General features: G+C 39.0%; 1 protein-coding gene across 11 annotated transcripts in view; it reads right to left on the reverse strand.

Annotated features, from left to right (window-relative positions):
• The window catches only part of KHDRBS2 (KH RNA binding domain containing, signal transduction associated 2), a 614,322-nt gene that overhangs the window by 207,196 nt on the left and 386,522 nt on the right, over positions 1–20,604 (reverse strand). For all 11 annotated transcript variants that reach the window (XR_012638772.1, XR_012638769.1, XR_012638770.1 and 8 more), the window contains one exon: positions 15,739–15,934. Coding sequence is in view for 4 of the 11 variants with exons in the window: in XM_074947899.1 (XP_074804000.1) it covers positions 15,739–15,934 (196 nt within the window). In the remaining 7 variants the exon portion in view is untranslated. The remainder of the gene's footprint in view (positions 1–15,738; positions 15,935–20,604) is intronic.

Consider the following 20,604-nt stretch of genomic DNA (forward strand, 5'->3'; position numbering starts at 1 on the left):
ATACTGACTTGGGCACTTAGGAGCCTATGTCTCACTGAAAGTCAACAGAATTAGGCTTCTAAGTCTCCAAGTCACTTTTAAAATGGGATTTAGGAGCTTAAATTACTTAGGTGCTTTTGAAAATTTTACTCTAGGTCTGGATCACATTTCCTCTGGAGATTAGAATACTTACATTTGTGGATTTCAGTTGACTTTCTATATATTTTAACTGGTAGCCTAGAACTATGATGTCCTTTATTAGTAAAGATTTTGATGATGTATTTGTTTTACATCCACAATGTAAAATTGATCTCCTGGATTAGCTCCTTCAACTCAGTCTGAAATTATCTGTCTGTTTCCTACAAGTGGTTCACTGTGACTGGATCCAGATCTTTAGGAATCATGTAGTGACTGATTATGTTGTTCTTAAAATGGAATTTGTGTTGCTTTTGTAATCCATTTTATCAAGTACATGCATTGTATGAAATATATGAAAACTGAATACGTTTTATGTTTAAGATCTACATTAACAAGATTTTACATAAAATGCTGTTTCTGACGGATGATTTTAGCCACACTCATAGCTTACAATTTGTAAACGTGCTTTAGATAGAAAGGAAATAATTAACTTGAACTTTATTCACAAGACACACACCAATTATTTGTAATGGCAATTTAAAATCCTTGACATTCGGCCAATTCATCCCTGGTATGACTCAATTGAAGTGAATTTGAAGTGAGATGAACAGAGACCACCATGTTTCTTTGAACACATATACCTATATTTGTCAAGCTATGTAAATGCATATAGCCATGCATTTCTTATTAACTACAATAGAGAATCATGTGGGTAACCTTTACTATCATTTATATTACAGTATCATCCAAAATAAGCCAGACACATAAAAAGTACAGACACATAAAAAGACAAAATTGTTTGTACCAAAGCTCTTAATTTTTTTTAGAAAACAGAGAAATATACAAAGGGTGCGGGGGGGGAGGGGGGATATATACAAGAAAAAAGCAAAATATTGCATGCTGGCTGTTTGTTCTGTTTTGTATTAAATACAGATTTATGGTTTTATGACAAGTATGAGGGATGGTTGGGAGGGTGTGCGTTGGACTGTGAGATTTGCGTTGATTTGTGTGGGTGTGAATAAGACGTATGCTGTGGTGAGGGTTATTGTGTGTTTGGGGTTACTGTGTGTGCTGGCTGTCTTGATTTGTGTGTGGGTTGTTCTTGTATTGAATTATATGGGTGTTGAATCGACCTTTGAAGAACTGTGGCAGCTGGGCCAAGTAATCTGCCATCTGTGCAGATGCCCTCATATCACTAGTCATTACATCCAATGAAATCTTTGCACGCAAATAAGCTGTAGATTGAAGGTGGTGATTGGTGTCATTACCTCTGATATTACCATGGTCTAAGACAATTGGCATAGTTAGATACATATCTTACTGTTTTATTGTGTATGTATATATAAATATATTGTGTGCACACGCGCGTGCGCACACACACACACACACACTTGATCCCTTATTGACCCTCTAGCAAACCTTTTCCAGTTGGTTAATTTCTTATAGGCACCACAGTAGAAATGATTCTAGAGGAATCTGAATGGGGAACTGGTAGTGGTTTTACAGACCAACTCTGGGAAGGTGTTACTTGCGCAGAAGGTGGCATCATTGCAGGGCTGGCTTTACCATGGGGCAAACTGAGGCGGCCACCTCAGGTGCCAGACTGTGCAGGGGTGCACCAGTAGGACCCAGAGTGTAGAAAATTGTGTCTGCTGCTGGTGCATAGGTATTCTCTCTGCTCTAGATGCACAGAGACAGTGGAGTGCTGTGCTGGAGGAAGGAGGGCACAAGAGACATAACAGGCAGGCAGGAGAAAAGGTGAGAGGGAATAACAGAAAGCAGCAGGAGCTGCAGGGAGAGAGAGGAGGAGGAGCCTCTTAGGTACCTCTCTAGCACCCTCAGGAGCCTGGACTGATTAACACCAGCTTCTCAGGAGCTTCCTGTTTCCTGCTGCTTCCCTGAACCCACTTGAGGAGAACAGGCAGTCAACTGAAGTAGTAGGAGCCAATTAGGCCCTTAAGACACTGATATCTTCCCTCACTCAGGCCCTGCTACCAGCCTGCTCATTTGTCCCCTTCAATTGAGTATTGAGAGCCACTATAGCTGGCACAGAACAGCAGTCATGAGTGAAAGGAGAAAACGCCCCTCTGGGGCAGCATTCAGAAAAAGAAAGAAAGCAAAGGAAGCTTTTCTATCTAAGCAGGAAGGAGTTCTCCTGAGATACATAGACACAAATGTTCACGGTGAGCCTTCTGGCCCTAGTGAGGATGTGATCAGGAGATGCCTGATCTTCCAGTTAGTCAGAATGCAGGTGATCTGGCAGCTACTGCAGCATCCATATCTCCATCTCAAATGGATGTAACCATGCACATTCCTGAAGAAAAGTGTAGATCAGAGAAGAGTGTGGTGGAGGTGCAAGAAACAGCTGCTGCTGAGTTTAGTTCCTTAAGTCTCGATGATCCAGGACTGTGGACCCACTTGAGCAGTAGCCTGGGGGAATTCCTTGTACTGCATGGGCCACAGCAAGTGAAAAACTTCATATTCCCCGAAGACAATGAAAATAGAAGTTTCCATCCAACACATTACTGGTGTGAAATCCCCAATGGTGACGAAGTGGAGAGACCATGGCTTATGTACTCAAAAACCCAGAATGTTGCATACTGGTTTTGTTGCAAACTCTTCCAGTCTAATGTTCCAGCCACATTGGGTTCTACAGGAACAAAGGACTGGAAAAATCTGGCATGCCATGAGAAGGCAGCAAATCACCAGAGAGCATTCCACAGGTGGAAAGAGCTTGAGATGAGACTAAGGTTAAAGGTCACCATAGATGATCAGCATCAAGAGAAGATTGCATCAGAGTCTATTTACTGGCAAAATGTTCTGAAAAGGCTCATTGCCATTGTGAGAATGCTTGCTACCCACAACCTAGCACTGTGTGGCACTTCAGATCAGCTGTATGTGCCAAACAATGGAAATTTCCTTAAAATTGTGGCCCTGATGTCTGAGTTTGATGCTGTACTCCAGGAGCATGTCAGAAGAGTCACAACCTAAGGAATGTACACACACCACTACCTTGGAAAAACAATTCAAAATGAGATCATACAGTTACTGGCAACAAAAGTCAAACAGAAGATTGTGGCAAATCTGAAGTCAGCAAGATATTACTCTGTTATTCTGGACTGCACACCTGACATCAGCCATACAGAACAAATTACTTTAATGGTGCGTTTTGTAACAACAACAGAACCTAGTGAAAATGTCCCTGCAATGGTGACTGTCAGAGAGCATTTTCTAGAATTTATTGACATTGATACTACATGAGCTGGTATGACAAATGTGCTTCTTAAAAAGCTGGAAGATACAGGAATTGCAATAGCTGTCATAAGAGGTCAGGGCTACAATAATGGCGCCAACATGAGAGGAAAGAACAGAGGAGTGCAGACACAGATCTGAGTTAAACCCTTGAGCTTTTTTGTCCCATGCAGTTCTCATTCGTTGAACGTGGTGGTCAGTGATGCAGCATCAGCTTCTAGTGAGGCTGCTGAATTTTTTAATGTAATTCAAAGCATCTATGTAATTTTCTCTGCCTCAACTCATCGATGGTAAATTTTGAAGCAACATCTGGGAACATCCTCTCTGATACTGAAATCACTGAGTGCAACACAATGGGAAAGTCGAGTGGAGGCGATAAAGCCTATCAAACACCAAATTGGGAAGATAGATGATGCCATAGTTGCCATTATGGAGGTTAATGTTATGAACTGTTCATGGGAGAGGGAAATGGAATCACCAAAAACATACATAACTTCAAATTTCTGTGTGGCTTAGTGTTGTGGCATGACATACTATTTGAAATAAATGTTGTAAGCAAGAGACTCCAAGGTGTTGACCTTGATATATCTGGAGCAATGGAACAATTGGATAAAGCAAAGTCATACCTATAGTCTTACTGGTCAGATGAGGGATTTCAAAACATTCTGAAGAGTTCACAGAAATTGACAGAGAAACTTCGCACTGAAGCTATTTTCCCACCCATTCAAGAATACAAGAGTCACCGAAGAAGACGACATTTTGATTACGAGGCATGGGATAATCCCTAAGAGACCCCAAACAACATAAGATAAACCAAATTAAATCCACCTTAATTATGAATTACAGTATCTACACAGAGACTTGATGCAGTTTAATTAATCCACTTCAAATTCACACCTTTAGTTAATTCAGATTAATTTTACTGGATGTCCCTAAGAGACCCCAGCCCTGGCTGGGATGATTTAATTGGGGATCGGTCCTGCTTTGAGCAGGGGATTGGACTAGATGACTTCCTGAGGTCCCTTTCAACCCTGATATTCTATGATTCTATGATTCTAATTCAAAGTTGAATTCTTTAACCAGGTGCTAGATTGTGCAGTACAGTCAGTTGAATGTCTCATGCAACTCAAGGAACACACTAGTATATTTGGGATGTTGTATGATATTCCAAAAGTCCTCACTATACCTGAAGAAGACCTACACCAGCAATGCAGGGCACTAGAGACAGTGTTGACACATGATGATATTGATGCAAGTGATTTAGGTGATGAACTGAAAGCCCTTTCAAGGTACATTTCAGCGGGATCAATTCCAAAGGCTGTTATGGAATATAAGTGCACAAATAAGACGACCACCCTCTTTCCAAATGCTGATGTTGCTCTGCGCATACTTCTAACACTTGCTGTAACAGTTGCCAGTGGAGAACGCAGCTTCTCCAAGCTGAAGTTAATAAAAACACATCTACGCTCCACAATGACACAGGAGAGGCTGGTTAGCCTGGCAACCATCTCAATAGAGCATGAGCTGGCCTAGACTGTGGACCTTCAGCAGAAAGCAGTTCAAATCTTTGCAACAAGAAGGCGCAGAAAGCACCACTTTGATTATTCAAACAGATAAAAATGCCAGTGTTTACTATGCAGACAAGAAAAATTACATATGCTGTTCAGGCATTTGAAAGTTAAATGTTCCTTAAAATTTTTGAACAAGGCATTTTAAGTTGTTAGTTCTCCTTTTTTGGGGTAGGTAGCAGAGCAGTACCATGAGAGGAGTAGAACAGGAAGAAGGCAGAATTGAGACCTTTCAAAGTTTTGACCCAAGCGAGGGGCATGAGGGCGTCATTTGAGCTTCCTGTCAAAGGTGCCAAACTGTTGTGGGCCGGCCCTGAATGTCTACTTACATGAACAAATGTATATATTTACCAAAAATAATGGTCCCATATTTGAACTCTAAGAAAAATGTCTTCAGTATACAGTATAATGTTTGGAACTCTGAAGTGGAAAAGGATGTGTGTGTGTGAACACCATCATTCAAAATTAAAGTGACTTTAATTCAGTTTAGTTTAATTCACTTCCAAAGTAAATTAAGATAAACCAAATTAAATCCACCTTAATTATGAATTACAGTATCTACACAGAGACTTGATGCAGTTTAATTAATCCACTTCAAATTCACACCTTTAGTTAATTCAGATTAATTTTACTGGATGTCCCTGTGTAGGCAAGTCCTAAAACACAAGGATCAGAGACTAGAGAGTTTAGAGGAGTGCTAATTTGATATGGAACCTTCTACTTCAAGGCAGCTGTGTTCTCAGTCAAATCATTAACGTTTGACAGCCATTTGGTGAGAATTAGCTGATTTCCTAATGGATAAATGTTCTTATCACAGACCCTTATTGGACATTCTAGAAGAGTTCAAGGAGTGAATGAATGCAAAGATTAAAGATTGCCACTGAAGAACATTATTGGGAAAATAGGTCCAATTTTATGACCGATGAATTTCCTTACCTCTTATTTATTTCAGTGCTCAGTACTTTGCAGGGTTGGGCCCAGACATTAGTAATAATGACATGAAATTATTTTTGCTGTACCTCTTCTGGGAGATATAGAGAAAACTGTTTTCCATGGAGGTCAGTATGGCTCTATTCATCTGACAACATTCACTTACAAAATAAGAGAATTATCATCAAAATGCTATGTATTTTAAATGATATTAGCCATGTCTCAGCAATAGCAGCCATAGTGATGTTAGAATCTACTGAAATATTGGCCAACCATCTTCTCATCAGGTGAAAGAAATTCTGTGTGGAGGAAGAATATTTTTCCTCTCCAATCTTCCACTTTATTGCCTCAGAACCATTACCCTGAATCTTCCTCTTTTACTGATTACTCATGTCGCTAAGAGGCCTTCAGGTCAAATCTGAGGTGTTAAGGTTTATAACCAGATCAATTTTCAAAACATTTTTACTTCAATTCTAAAAGATACACTAAATCTGCAGCCCTTTTGTAAAATATAACAGCTCAGATTATTTTAGAAATGAACATACTTGAGAACCATATGAAACTAGTTATCTGACATTGGGTTTATAACATTTCTCGGAATGACACAAATACTTTAACACAAGCAATAAAGAGTGATGGAACTATGGAAGTTAAAGCTGAAAAAGACCCACCACATCATTCAGTCCTTCTCCTTGCAAATGCAGGATTGTTCTCTCCTGAACATTTTTTAGTGGTTTGCAGTCTAGTTTTAAAAGCCCCAGGTGATGGGACTTCTACCATTCTCTTTCAAAGTTATTATATTTATCCTAAATTCTCAGTCTTAATTCCATCCCATTGCTCCTATCTAAAATATACAATACTAAGGCTGCTCTATACGATTGAGTAAAATTAGATAGTACCAGCAAAAGTAGGTAGCTTTCTAAGGTGTTGGTAACATGAGATACACACACAAATATTAGGAGCTGAGCTCATTAATCATTTAGCAAGATTCTCACCCTACATAGGGCCTCTGTCAACTACCATTGAACAGTTACATTTGAAAAACAGACTTTTTTTGTTAGTATCCACCTGCATCTATGCTCAGTTGAACAGTGTGCTGAAGCACAGGCCTACCTTTCAATTAAAAAGGCAGGTGGGTCTTGAAATTAAAATAATCTGTTTCAACCCATCAAATATAATCACAGGAGAATGGCAGAGCAGCTTAAACATTTAAGTTTAAAGAACAGCAAGAACTCTTAGTTCCCGCCATACTTGAGCATATGGGACATGCATAAGCGAGATTATCTAACCTACTTTAATCAAACAGTTGTTCTTTCTCTCTATTTGTAAAGGACCAAGCACTTTCAGTATCCTCAGAAAATGACAACGTGCATCAATATCATTGGTACAAGGATGATACGCAGAAAATATAAATAACTGCCAAAAAGCTGAAAAGGAGAGCCAGTAAAGTTGTCTTGATGAAACCTTTTATTCCTTTAAAAACATTTTGTCTCCAACACTTTACATTTCTACTTTTTTCCAGACAGAGACAGACAGACACGATAGCCCTGAACCTGCAAGCATACCCCCGTGCCCATATAGTACCTCATTAACTTCAGTGGGGCTCCAGCGGGCATAAGAGCCTTTCCAAATGGATTAGCTGGCACGATCAGAGCATACATTTGACATAGATAAGACAGACAGGTGTGCATACATCTATGTCAACATATATGGATGTATTCTGAAATCTCGACCCACATAAACATTGTTATGTATGTGTGTGTTTGGGGGAGAGGTGGTGCATGTGTGTGTGAAAATTCAGACAATATTAGATTTTTCAGCTTGTTTTGTATGCCAGAAAATTTTTAGCATACTGTTAGTACAGAGAATGGGATTTCTGCACCCACAGTAGTAATACACTATACCCATCATTCTAAGTGCAAGACTATCTTTTAAATGCAACTGAAACCCACAGCTGCAAATGCATTACATACACTCAGAGAGAAAATTGACTACAGAAAAAATGCTATACTTATCAGGCCTTTTATTGGACCAAATATTCTTTCCTCTCTTTTGATTAGCCTGAGTGACCATTATGTTCATTTTTAGAGGCAATTGGCTAAAAGGCCTGTCAGCACTTTCTTTCATCAAACAATGAAGTAAATGTGTATTCTGTAACTCCTTTGCCTTCAATATATACTGGTAATTGGTTAAAATGGGGTTTGTTTCATAAGAAGCTTTTCCAAAGTTGTTAGATGACAACAAATCATGAACAAAACTCAGTGCCGAAGATATATGATCCATAAATGATAAAGACATTCCGTAAAAGTAAACAACCGTCTATGTTTAAAACATCCACTTCTTCTTAGATTTCTATATACCTACAGTACTCTTTTGAACAGTCCATAAGTGCTCTAATTCAATAGGATTCCTGAACTATAATTTATTGTATTAGTTGTATTAGTGTAGTGTATATGTTAATCTGCAGTAAATATTACTTATAAGTAAACATAAAACACAGAGCAGTAATACCCCATTAACTAGATGTGTAAGGAAGAACTGTGCGTACTTATATAATCAGCAATGTGGTTGTATTATATACTAGAACCTCACTTAAACTGCAATTTAATGAACTGGAAACCTGCCCTGAACATGAACATTTGGTTTGCAGTTCACTGAAGCACACACCAGTAAGATTCTGTTGATGTCGTGGTGTCAGGATTGGTGTGGGTGATGTCAAGCTTCAGTGATGGGCCTAGTCCCTTTTCTGGTTCTCTATAATGACCTGAAACAAGACTAAGGATCGCATAACTGTCTGGTGATGCTGGTACTCACTAGTCTGCAAGCATCAACAATCTACACTGGGTTTCCTTCATTATTGCAGATTAATGAGGTTCTACTGTGTGTGTCTGTGTCCTTTTTGGTTTCATTAACCTGGATAACCCTTAAGCTTTTATAGTCCAAAATTATGTTAACATTTTTAGTGGTGCTGCATGATCTAGAACCAGATGAAACATTTCAAAATGTTGTAAGAAACACTATTTGTGTGATTTTTCATCCCTAATGAAATAATTTACAAATGGATCTCTCTCAAGAAAGCCTGTTCACAATAGCCTTACAACTTTATTTCTTGAACAATGTTCAGATAAAGTTTGAAATGAACATCCTCATTTCTGGACCACCCAAGCTTTTGCAAGTAACCCTAACATAAAAAGCAGAAAACTGTCTGAGACAAAGTCGTGATAGTGTTTTGCCAATTAGTAGCCAAAAAATAGCTTTGTATACAGACTGTTTACTATCTGGGAAATTGCACAGTGATCAGTTGTTTGACAACTAATGGATATTGGAAAACTATTTTTGTTCATAACATCCTTATTAGCTATTTGGATTGTGTTTGGTCAACAAATGGTATATTATGTTATGTAGATGCATAGTATGTGTGTTTTTATACATGACTAAGTGAAGGCCAGATATTCTATTGAGATCTGCCCTTCATATAGATTTCTATACAAGAATATAAATATTTATTAGGCTGTTGCTGTATTAGCATTATTAGCCCTAAGTTATGTCTGGCAGGGGAAAAAATGAAATCCTTGAGCTAGAAATTTGGCATCTAATGTCTCAGTGAGGAAGGGTATTCATTTTGAAAAATATGGGTGGAAATAGTTAGGATTTCACTTTTAAAAATATTTTGAGTTCTTGTGGCAGGGATGTAGACATAAGATTATTACCGTATATAATTTTGTGACTGAAGTTTTGCTTATGAACTACAAATAATCATTAGTCTCAGATGAAGAAATTCACTGAACAAGGTCTATTTTAAAAAGGATGTTAAGGCTGTGACAGTTTCATGAAGGTGAAGATTCAGGTATCTATACTCAAATTAATTGACACCTTATTCCATGAGCAGTCCCATTGGCTTGTATTGTTAGTATATAGGCCTGTTTGTTAGTCTGGAATAGAATTTTGGGGTTGACTTTTGATACTCTATTATCCTTACTAACATATGTGAACAAAGAAAAAAGACACAGTATATTACATCTGCCCACAAGCAGATGGGGTGAAACGAGATAAGGAATAGAGCTAAAGTGTTACTGGCTATGGTGGGAGTATAATATACGAGCATACACTGGAAGGCTGCCTGACTCCTCTCTCAAATCCAGGTCAAGCAACCAGTTAGGAGGAGCAAGGGGGGATGGAGAGGAACGTATATGGAACACAAAAAGCCAAAGAAAACTCTGGCCTTGGCCAGAACACAACATCACTCCTTACCCTTCCCATGGGATACAAAAGAGGTGGTACCAAGCCCCCAAACTCATGACCCTCCAAAACCGAATATGACCAGAAGTTGTAAGGGCCCATGGACGTGCACTGTAGGTCGCACTAAGAAATATTTGGGCGCACTAAGAAAGAGGGGGTATAGAGAATGGGAACATTGGGAAAAGGCTCTGAGGTGTCAGAGCTATGGCTTGCTTGAAACTAACCCCAATAAACATTGCATTGCCTGCACTTTGGGCTTCGGGTCTTCTGTTTCTGTCTACATGAGAAGAACCACAGGAGGGATGAAGGGAAAGCTCCTAACAGTCATTTTTCTGTGTGATAAGGAAATTGGAATCTCAACCCAAACCAGGACATTACACAGTTCAGTATGAAACCTCTAATACTGCAGGTATTTAGACATCGATGGCTCACTGCTGAGCTGTAAAAAGAAAAGGAGTACTAGTGGCACCTTAGAGACGAACCAATTTATTACATTTTCTTTTTTTCTTAATTCTATTTTTATGTGGTTTTTTGTTTGTTTGTTTGAAGTGAATCTGTTACATCTGTCGGCCAAATTCTCCTTTCGGTTACACTGGTGTGAGTACAACTAACAAAACAATTTAGCTTGATCTCTTTACATCCATGAAACTATCACTCATAATGTTCTTCTAAAGTCCAACATATAGTCTTCCAGATGATATAATCATCACACTGTTTATTGCTATTACAGTAAAAATACAATTTGATTTTTCAAGTCACAGAAGATATTAGTTGAACATAGCTTAGCTCTTTAAGTGCCTTGGGCATAATAGCTAAACAACCCTATTTAATCAATATGCTGGTCAGCCATGCAGATTCCCTTGTCTAAAATTTCAGCTTTATTCAGGTAATCTTTGGTCTCAGTAGATTTTTCATCATTTTTAACAAGCCAGAATGGACACAGAAACAAATGGACTATAGAAAATGATAGTCTACAACTTGTAAAATAAATTCATATTTGTATATAACTGTGTTCAATCTTTTTCATTCTTTTAAATGTATTTGACTTGAAATATTTCTCCTCAACTGTCCTGACCCCACTTCCCATCAAAATCCATTGGGAATGTTGCAATTTACTTTAAAAGTGGGCAAGATCAGGCATAAATATCTCCATTTAATGCATTGGTTAAGGCACTGAGTTGGATACAAATGTTTAATGAAGTAAAGGTCTTTACACTCAGTTTCTATCCACATTCTAAGTTGTGGCAGATACATTGATTTCAATACCATAAAGGTTTTAGCTTAAATGTTAAGCAAAAGCCTCCACAAGCACAGTTTGGGAATCATAGTCACATAAGAATATTAGCTGTTCTTTTCAAATAATGTTAAAAGGTGACAATGTGTCCCCTATTGTTAGGCTATTCATTGCTTGTGCTGCTAGTGAATAAACAGTAGTATATTTGTTCCAGTTTGTCTGAAAACTATTGAAATACATAATTAACCATTAAAGCCTAGAGTAAACAGTTGAATGTGACATTTGCTTTCTTTCATTTTAAATAGCATGAACTGTGCATCACAGCGGAAGAACAGCGCAACATTAAAAGCATAATCTATCTCATTCCCTGTGGTTCTTTTTAGGGACTTTCTGAAAAGCATTGTTTTGCACTCACTCCAAAAGATAAACAAGCTATATCTTTTGTAGTTATCAAGAGATATGTTTACTTAGTTCTAAAGGTAAAAGGAAAGTAAGAATATTGACACCTAGGACATGTCTGCACCAGATTAAATTCAAGTAGGTGATCATGTTAAAGAATAAATTGCTTTCAGCCATTTGTTGGGTGTGCGGAAAGAACCTTACATGAGGCATATTTATTGTTTGGACAAGAGAACATTTTACAGGGGAGTCTGATATTCCACCATCTGATCCTTAAGGAGAGTGGAAACTTTGGTAGAGTAAATTAATTTTGTGCTTTCATTTCAGCTGAAATGGTGCATTAAGGACGTGATCCAACATACACTAAAGGTAATGGAAAGATTTCCACTGACTTCAATGGGCACTGGTTCTGATCCAACATATTGCGGACTCCTCCCAGTTTAGTCCAAGAGTGGAAATTGAAATCAAACTTGGATATCTTAAGATAAATTTAAGCCATGGATTTATTTAGCTTTGAAACTGAAATTGGCCAATGCTCCTAGCTTTTGGGGTGGGGGTGTGGGGGAAGTGATGAAGCAGGTTTCTCATTCTAGGTTTCAGTCAGAAATTGATTATAGCTCTTTACAAAACAAAAGGAAGAACAACAAGCATCTGCTGAGTGAAGGAAAACTAATACCACAGCTCCTAAATGGCTTCTGAATCACGGGAGGTAAAAGGCAGCTTCACAGTCAAATGCCTTTCACAATGTGACCTGAAGCCAACTATGAGTAGCCTCCAAAAGTCTCACCTTGTTTTTTAAATATTGTAAGATTGTTAATTTTACCATTATATTTCAGGCAGATGATAAAAACTGAAGGTTCAACCAAGCAATCTTAAGTGGCTTAATGAAAAAATGACAGGAATGCAATCCTGTCTCACAGGCTTCATCAGTAAAGGTGATGCTAAACAACTGAAGTACTCTCAGAGCTCATTTTTATTTGCCATCTCCTACAGGGTCACACTAAGAGAAATGCTGTAAGAGGTTGAGACAGAGTGCTGGTCAACAGCAGCTGATCTGGCACTCTGATCACAGTAACTTCAACTAATTGCCCCATGCATACCTGAATATGGGAACTATGACAAACTGATAGATTGAAGATGGGAGATGGACCTCTGCCAGGATAATGCTGTGTTCTATGGCAAAGTACCATAGTTAGATAACCTCTTGACACAATAATAGCAATCTGTCCTCACCTCTAGCCCCCGCTCCCCTTGGCTGTTCAGATAGAAGACTGCCACCATATTATCTGATGTGGCCAGCATTGTCTGACTGCAAATATCCAGAAGAAAGGCCATACATGCCTTGTATACAGCCCTGAGCACTAGAACATTAGTTTTCAAAGCCCTCTGCATTATAGACCCTAAGACTTGCTCTGTGAGATTGCTTATATTGGCCCCCCACCTGAAGGTGGAGGTCTCTGTGATTATGGTCCTTGAAGGTGAATTGGGACTGTGTGGGTCTCTTTTTGCACACATTGCTTTGGTCCTTCCACCAATCCAGTGACTGGAAGACCACGAGAAGGAGATGCACCATCTTATCCAGGTGGCGTTTGCCTGGGCAGTAGACCAAGGACAGCCAGGCCTGAAGCTGGTGGAAGTGGTGGTTTCTGTTGGCTGATGAACCTGCTAGCTGCCATAAGACCCAGTGACATGAGTCAGAATTGTGCTTGCATCAGAGGGAATGGCTATCTGTCATATCCAACAATGATATCATGGCATCTCCTGTGTTCTTGTGGCTGTATAGTCTGATCTGCGAGGAGAAAGGTCATGAACAGATATCACATAGGCTACGCTGTCACTTCACCATTTGCCCATTGTGTAGGACTTTCTATTTTATGATGCATGAATGCCTGTGTCTGAAGATTTTTAAATGTGAAGACCGTTGCTCAGATGCAATCTCACACTCCCAGTTGCTGCAATTGAAGACCAGTGGCAAAAAAGGTCACAACAACTGGCAACTTCATTAGCTGCAGTGGATAGCCATTGATGTCTGCTGTGCCTTGCCATGCCTTACATATTTCACAATATGTTGTTGCAGTGCCTTTCCTGCCCTTCAACCTAGAGGTCTCTTTCATCTGGTTGGACAAAGTAGACTTAGTATGCTGGGGAAAGACATTTCCCCTCATAGTTACCTTCTAACTGGTTTAGCCCGCCAGTAAAAGTGGTGTCCCAAGTTGTGGCTGCTGACACAAATAAGTAGCTACTTGGAGTCAGAGGTAAGAGCTAGATGGAAAGGGAAGACCAGTGAAAGTACTACTCAAAGAGTGCAATTGTTCTGACTTGGTACTATCTCTCTTTGTAGACCCCATACGCTGCCCTTTATATCCTCGGAATGCACGAGGAGAAGATGGGCACATGCACTGCCCTATTAGATACTGCAGACTAAAATATTCTCCCATGTGTGCACTGGATGTTCTCTCACCAATTGTGGAATATGTATATGTAGTAGCACACAAAGAACTGATCCTCATTTCTCACTTGCAATCAATATCATAGTCTTTCACTTTGACTGAAGGGGCTGTGGTTTATCTGGACTCTAAAAATGCATGAGATACTGGTAAATCGTTTTGACACTCTATTGATTTAGTGGGGGATTTGTATTGATTTAGTGGGGGATTGGTCCTGCTTTGAGCAAGGGATTGGACTAGATGACCTCCTGAGGTCGCTTCCAACCCTGATATTCTGTAATTCTATGATTCTATGACACTGAATATCTTTTACCACATTTCCTTCCTCTGATTTCAGAGATTTTCTAATTTCTGAATTGTCTATAAACTATGTTCTTATTGATTTACCTACTGATAGTTCTATATCACGACTATTGGATGGGGAAGAAATGTTCATATTACATTTTTAATTACTGTAGTTTAAAAAATCGGACATTATATTTGATAATACTTTCCCTCTATTTGAGTGTTTGTTGTTATCGTGATAGTTTCAGGTGGGAACATTAACAAGGATCATTTGAAAGACCTTATGTTTACAACATAATAATTTTCAATACCTTATTAAATATTTATTATGGCCTCAGTTTTCCTGATGATTGTTTGAATTTGCATGTGTCCTCCTTGTACCCATGATACTCTTAATTTTGAATACAAATAGAGAAAACAATAAACTATAAAAGAATGAAAGAATAGTAATCCAAAGCATAAAAAGTATACACAAAAAATTGCTATTTTTTCCACAAAGGTGCAGCCTTCTATTTTTTAAGAACTAACCTACAATAAATAATGTCTTTTATATGCTTTTTGGAATAAATATATTACTCATTTGTTAGGCACCCACCTTTCTTGTGTTATTTCAAAAGCCCACTTTGAAAGTTTAGGATAACTTTTTTTAGAATTATAAAAACTAGGCCAGATATGTTTTCAACTGGATTTCTTTTTTATATTTCTGGAAATCTGCATACATATTTAGAGTGCTATATGTATGCTATATCACCACACATTTTAAAAACACCTTTTGTCAAGAATTCCTAAGTGTTTTATGTATGTAAAATCATATAAGGGGGTAGAAGCAGCTCAACAAGACAAGTGAATGCATCTTTTTCATAGCACAAATTAAATGCTTAGACAACACTGAATATCAGTCTTCACAACACATGAGCCCAATCTTTTAAGAATATATTGATGAAATAACTTTGTGTGCTTTTCCCATCTCCATTCATTTATATTTAATTATTGCAAAGACATACGCCCATGAAAATATAAAGACAGCTGGGATAACTCAGCCTATTCCTGTCCATAGCTAATACTTGTAAAATTAAAAGATACCATCAAATGATTTCCAGTCACTTAAATCACAGTTTTTCATGCACAGTGTATAACCACCAGTGAAGGGTATGTGGTACAGAGTAGGCATTTATTGGACCTACCCAGTGTCCTCAAATACAGAGGTACCTGTAAGTTGCCAAAGCAGTTTGGCTCATATCAATTATCAAAATATATAGTTACTTACATATTCTTCATAGGCCTCATGTGCTGGAGGAGGGGGTGGTCTGTAGCCTGGGACCGCTGGAGTTCCCCTTGCTCGAGGGGTTGGAACGCCCCTAGCTACAGGAGGAACTGGGAGTGCTCCACGTGTCACTGGTGTCCCTCTAGGTGTTTGGGCACCTCGCCCAGGTGGGGGAGGAGGAATTGCACCCCCACGTCCTCTAAGAGAAACAAAGACGTGAAATTAATATATTGACATGTACTTGAGGTGAGGACATAATTGTTATCCAACCTTAAAGGCTCTTATTCTCTTATCACAGTTTAAACACACCACATACCACAAGCTTTTAGCAGCACCTGAGAGTTACACTGCTAAGAGCTTTTAGGATACATCTGAAAATGCCTCAAAAAGGAATATGTCAGTAGGTTTCATGAAAAGGTAATAAGTTGATAGGGCTGTGCAACCTTTGCACCTGATTCCCTTCTCGCTTACCCTGGTGCAAATCAGAAGTAATTTCATTACATACAGTGGAGTTGCACTGATGTCAAAATAGTGTGAGGAAAGAATGAGGCCTTTCACTTGCAGATCTCAAAGCACTTTACAGTGGTGGGGCATAATTATGATGCTCATTTTACTGCTGGGAAACTTGTCAAACAGAGGTTTAAGCCATATTGGGTATGTCTACATTTCAGTGTAAGCCTACAGTTAGAGGAACTCAAGCCAGTGAGTCAACAGTGTGCCCCTGTTGCCAAGAAGGCTAACAGGATTTTGGGCTGTATAAGTAGCGACATTGCCAGCAGATCAAGGGATGTGATCATTCCTCTCTATTCAACATTGGTGAGGCCTCATCTGGAGTACTGTGTCCATTCACAAGAAGGATGTGGAAAAACTGGAAAGAGTCCAGCGAAGGGCAACAAAAATGATTAGAGCACTCGACTTATGAGAAGAGGCTGAGGGAACTGGGATTGTTTAGTCTGCAGAAGAGAAGAATGAGGGGGGATTTGATAGCTGCTTTCAACTACCTGAAAGAGTGTTCCAAAGAGGATGGATCTAGACTGCTCTCAGTGGTACCAGATGACAGAACAAGGAGTGATGGTCTCAAGTTGCAGTGGGGGAGGTTTAGGTTGGATGTTAGGAAAAACTTTTTCACTAGGAGAGTGGTGAAGCACTGGAATGGGTTACCTAGGGAGGTGGTGGAATCTCCTTCCTTAGAGATTTTCAAGGTCAGGCTTGACAAAGCCCTGGCTGGGATGATTTGATTTGGGATCGGTCCTGCTTTGAGCAGGGGGTTGGACTAGATGACCTCCTGAGGTCCCTTCCAACACTGATATTCTATGATTCTATGACCCTGGGTTAGAGAACCCAGGGCTTGAGCATCTGGACTGATTACCAACCCAAGGGTTAACAATTTTCTAACCTAGGCCCAAACGCAGGGCTCCAGCCTCCACACAGCAGTATGTATACCTGAGTCCAACCAACCATATCCCTGACTTCCTAGTGCCCTCCTGAAATGTGGCTGCTCTACCCTGTGCTTGTGGTGGAGTGTGGGAAATCTTGACTGTCCGCCAAACTTACCTTCTCAGTCTTCTCTTCTCCAGATTAAACAAACACAATTTTTTCAAACTTCTCTCATAGGTCATGACCTTCAATCATTTTTGTTGCTCTTCTCTGGACTTTTTCCAGTTTGTCCACATGTTTCCTGAAATGTGGCACTCAGAACTGGACACAATAATTGAGTTGAGGCCTTGTCAGCATGGAGTAGAGTGGAAGATTTATGTCTCGTGTCTTGCTTACAACACTCCTAATGTATCCCAGAATGTGTTTGCTTTTTTTGCAATGATGTCACACTGTTGACTCATAGTTAGCTGGTGATCCACCAGGACCCTCAGATCCCTTTCTGCAGTACTCCTTCCTAGGCAGTCATTTCTCATTTTGTATATGTGTTACTGATTGCTCCATCCTAAGTGGAGCACTTTGCATTTGTCCTTATTGAATTTCATCCTTTTTACTTCAGACCATTTCTCTAGAAAGCTATTAGGTTGGTTTGCAAATGCTAAGTATCATTATTATAATACTTAGGTCTACACTTGAAAAATAATGTGGGGTGGGTGCTCAGCACTTCTAAAATTAGGCCATTACTATTTAGGTGTCTACAGGCCTGACCCAGCTCCAATGATGTCAACGGAGGCTTTTCCATTGACTTCAGTGGGGGACTAGATTGATCCCTAAATATGGATTTACATGTCTAACTCTAGGCATATACATTTGAAAATTTTGTCCTTAATCCCTGTGTAACTGTATACAAAGAATGTGTGATCCTAAAAAGTTACATCTCATGTGAGGCTCTATGTGTGATCCTAAAAGTCTACATCTCATGTAAGCCTGTTTTTCTACAAGTTTCTGCTGCTGATACTGTAGATTCTGAGTAGGTGTGACCTTTCTGCAATGATTTTACATGTTCTAGTCTACTGTGCTTTGCCAAATGACTTGAAGTCCAGCTATTTCATTTGCTGAAATATTTTTTAGAGTTATTCATTGAAAAAACTACCTTACAAAATACAATAGCATTTGTAGGATGTAAATTTGTTAAAGGAAGTCATGGGGCATTCATTGAAGTAAACAGAACTACACTAATTCATAGCAGTTGAGGATCTGGCCCCACATTTCAAATTTGCCATTTGTGTATTTTAATTTCTATTGCTGAAGGGATATTGCCCAAAATGTTATAATGTTTTTCATTTTTTAACTTGAATTCATTGTTTTCAATATTTTCTTCATAGTTTGAAAATGATTAAGCCATCCATGATGAATGGGTCGGAATTCTGGCCAAGGAGGAATAGAGAAGAACAATTACTTCACACCATTGAAATGAGATCGCTAAGGCAGAAGCTATGTAAGATAACTTATAGGCTATGCAGTGAAATGGTACAATACATCATCTAGGTAGCCCCCATCATGGAAAAGCTGTGGGAGTATCACCTGAGATGGTTGGGTCATGTGAGATGATGAGACATGGGATATGTTGGTCAGAGTACAAAATCTAGTAATCACGGGACGATGACTAGGAGGAAAACCAGAAAAAAGGTGGTTTGAGACACTGAAGGAGAATATGAACAAGGCCACTGATGGAAGACAGGATGCTGGGCTAGATGGACCATTGCCATTCTTATCTTCTTATATCTGTATGCTTGAAAGACAAAGAACATGAGTTGCCAACACCGACAAACAGGACATGGTGAAGGCAAAAAAGAAGTTTGAAAATGTTCTTATCCTTTCTGTTAGAGTCCTTTTCAATTTATCAGACATTGACTTCCTCCCCGCCCCACTTCATATTTTATAAAGTTAAAGCCAATATGGGTCTGCTCTATTTACTTCCTTGTTTGTGAATCAACAGGATCAATTATGTCAGCACTGCCCTGGGAATGGGGTTTGGTAGTCAACTTTTGGTTTCCTTTGTGTGACTTTGCAGTAACAATGTAAAAAATATTGCATAGACAGTAACTATTGTATTTCCAAAAATTTATTGACAGGATGGTGGACTTCTAAGCTGTATTTAAAGCCTGGAAAAATACCCCTCACCAGATTGCAGTAGTGGGGAAAGGTGAATTTTGCAAGTTAAACCATTTAACAATATCCTTTAAAATAACTGAAAATTCATGTCCTTTTTTCTGCCTCTTAGTCAAATCAAAGGAATACTATGAGAAGCAAGATCTTAATATGCTGATTTCACATTTTCAATGGCAGGGGCAAAAATCTGCAGAAAAAATGGTGGTGTTGTTTCCATATAATACAGGACAGAGAAGAGATATTGGAACAGTCCAGGAAGAGGTCAGATGGGGCATTCACCCTCCTCAGCAGACACATTCGCCCTCCTTGTCAGACACACAGAAGAACATAAATTGTTGCACAAAAGTCAACATGGCTTCTGTAAAGGAAGATCATGTCTTACTAATCTATGAGAGTTAATAATCTATTAGGGGGTCAACAAACATGTGGACAAGGAGGATCCAGTGGACATAGTATACTTAGATTTCCAGAAAGCCTTTGTCCCTCACCAAAGGCTCTTCTGTAAATTAAGTTGTCATGAGATAAGAGGGAAGATCCTTTCATGGACTGAGAACTGGTTAAAAGACAGGGAACAAAGGGAGGAATAAATGGTAAATTTTCAGAATGGAGAGTGGTAACTCGTGGTGTTCCCCAAGGGTCAATCCTAGGGCAAATCCTATTGAACTTATTCATAAATTATCTGGAGAAAGGGGTAAACAGTGAGGTGGCAAAGTCTGCAGATGATACTAAACTGCTCAAGATAGTTAAGACCAAAGCAGACTGTGAAGAACTTCAAAAAGTTCTCATAAAACTAAGAGATTGGGCAAGAAAATGGCAAACAAAATTTAATGTGGATAAATGTGAAGTAATGCACATTGGAAAAAAATAACCCCAACTATACATACAATATGATGGGGCTTAATTTAGCTACAACTGATCAGGAGAAAGATCTTGCAGTCATTGTGGATAGTTCTCTAAAGACATCCACACAGTGTGCAGCTGCAGTCAAAAAAGCAAGCGGGATGTTAGGAATCATTAAAAAAGAGATATAGAATAAGAAGGAGAATATCTTATTGCCCTTATATAAATCCATGGTATGCCCTCATCTTGAATAGTGCATACAGATGTGGTCCCCTTATCTCTACAAAGATATACTGGCATTAGAAAAGGTTCAGAAAAGGGCAACTTAAATGATTAGGGGTTTGGAACGGGTCCCATATGAGGAGAGATTAAAGAGGCTAGGACTTTTCAGCTTGGAAAAGAGGAGACTAAGGGGGGATATGATAGAGGTATATAAAATCATGAGTGGTGTGGAGAAAGTGAATAAGGAAAAGTTATTTACTT

Source organism: Natator depressus, chromosome 3 (genome assembly GCF_965152275.1).
Source record: "Natator depressus isolate rNatDep1 chromosome 3, rNatDep2.hap1, whole genome shotgun sequence".
Classification (NCBI taxonomy): Eukaryota; Metazoa; Chordata; order Testudines; family Cheloniidae; genus Natator; species Natator depressus.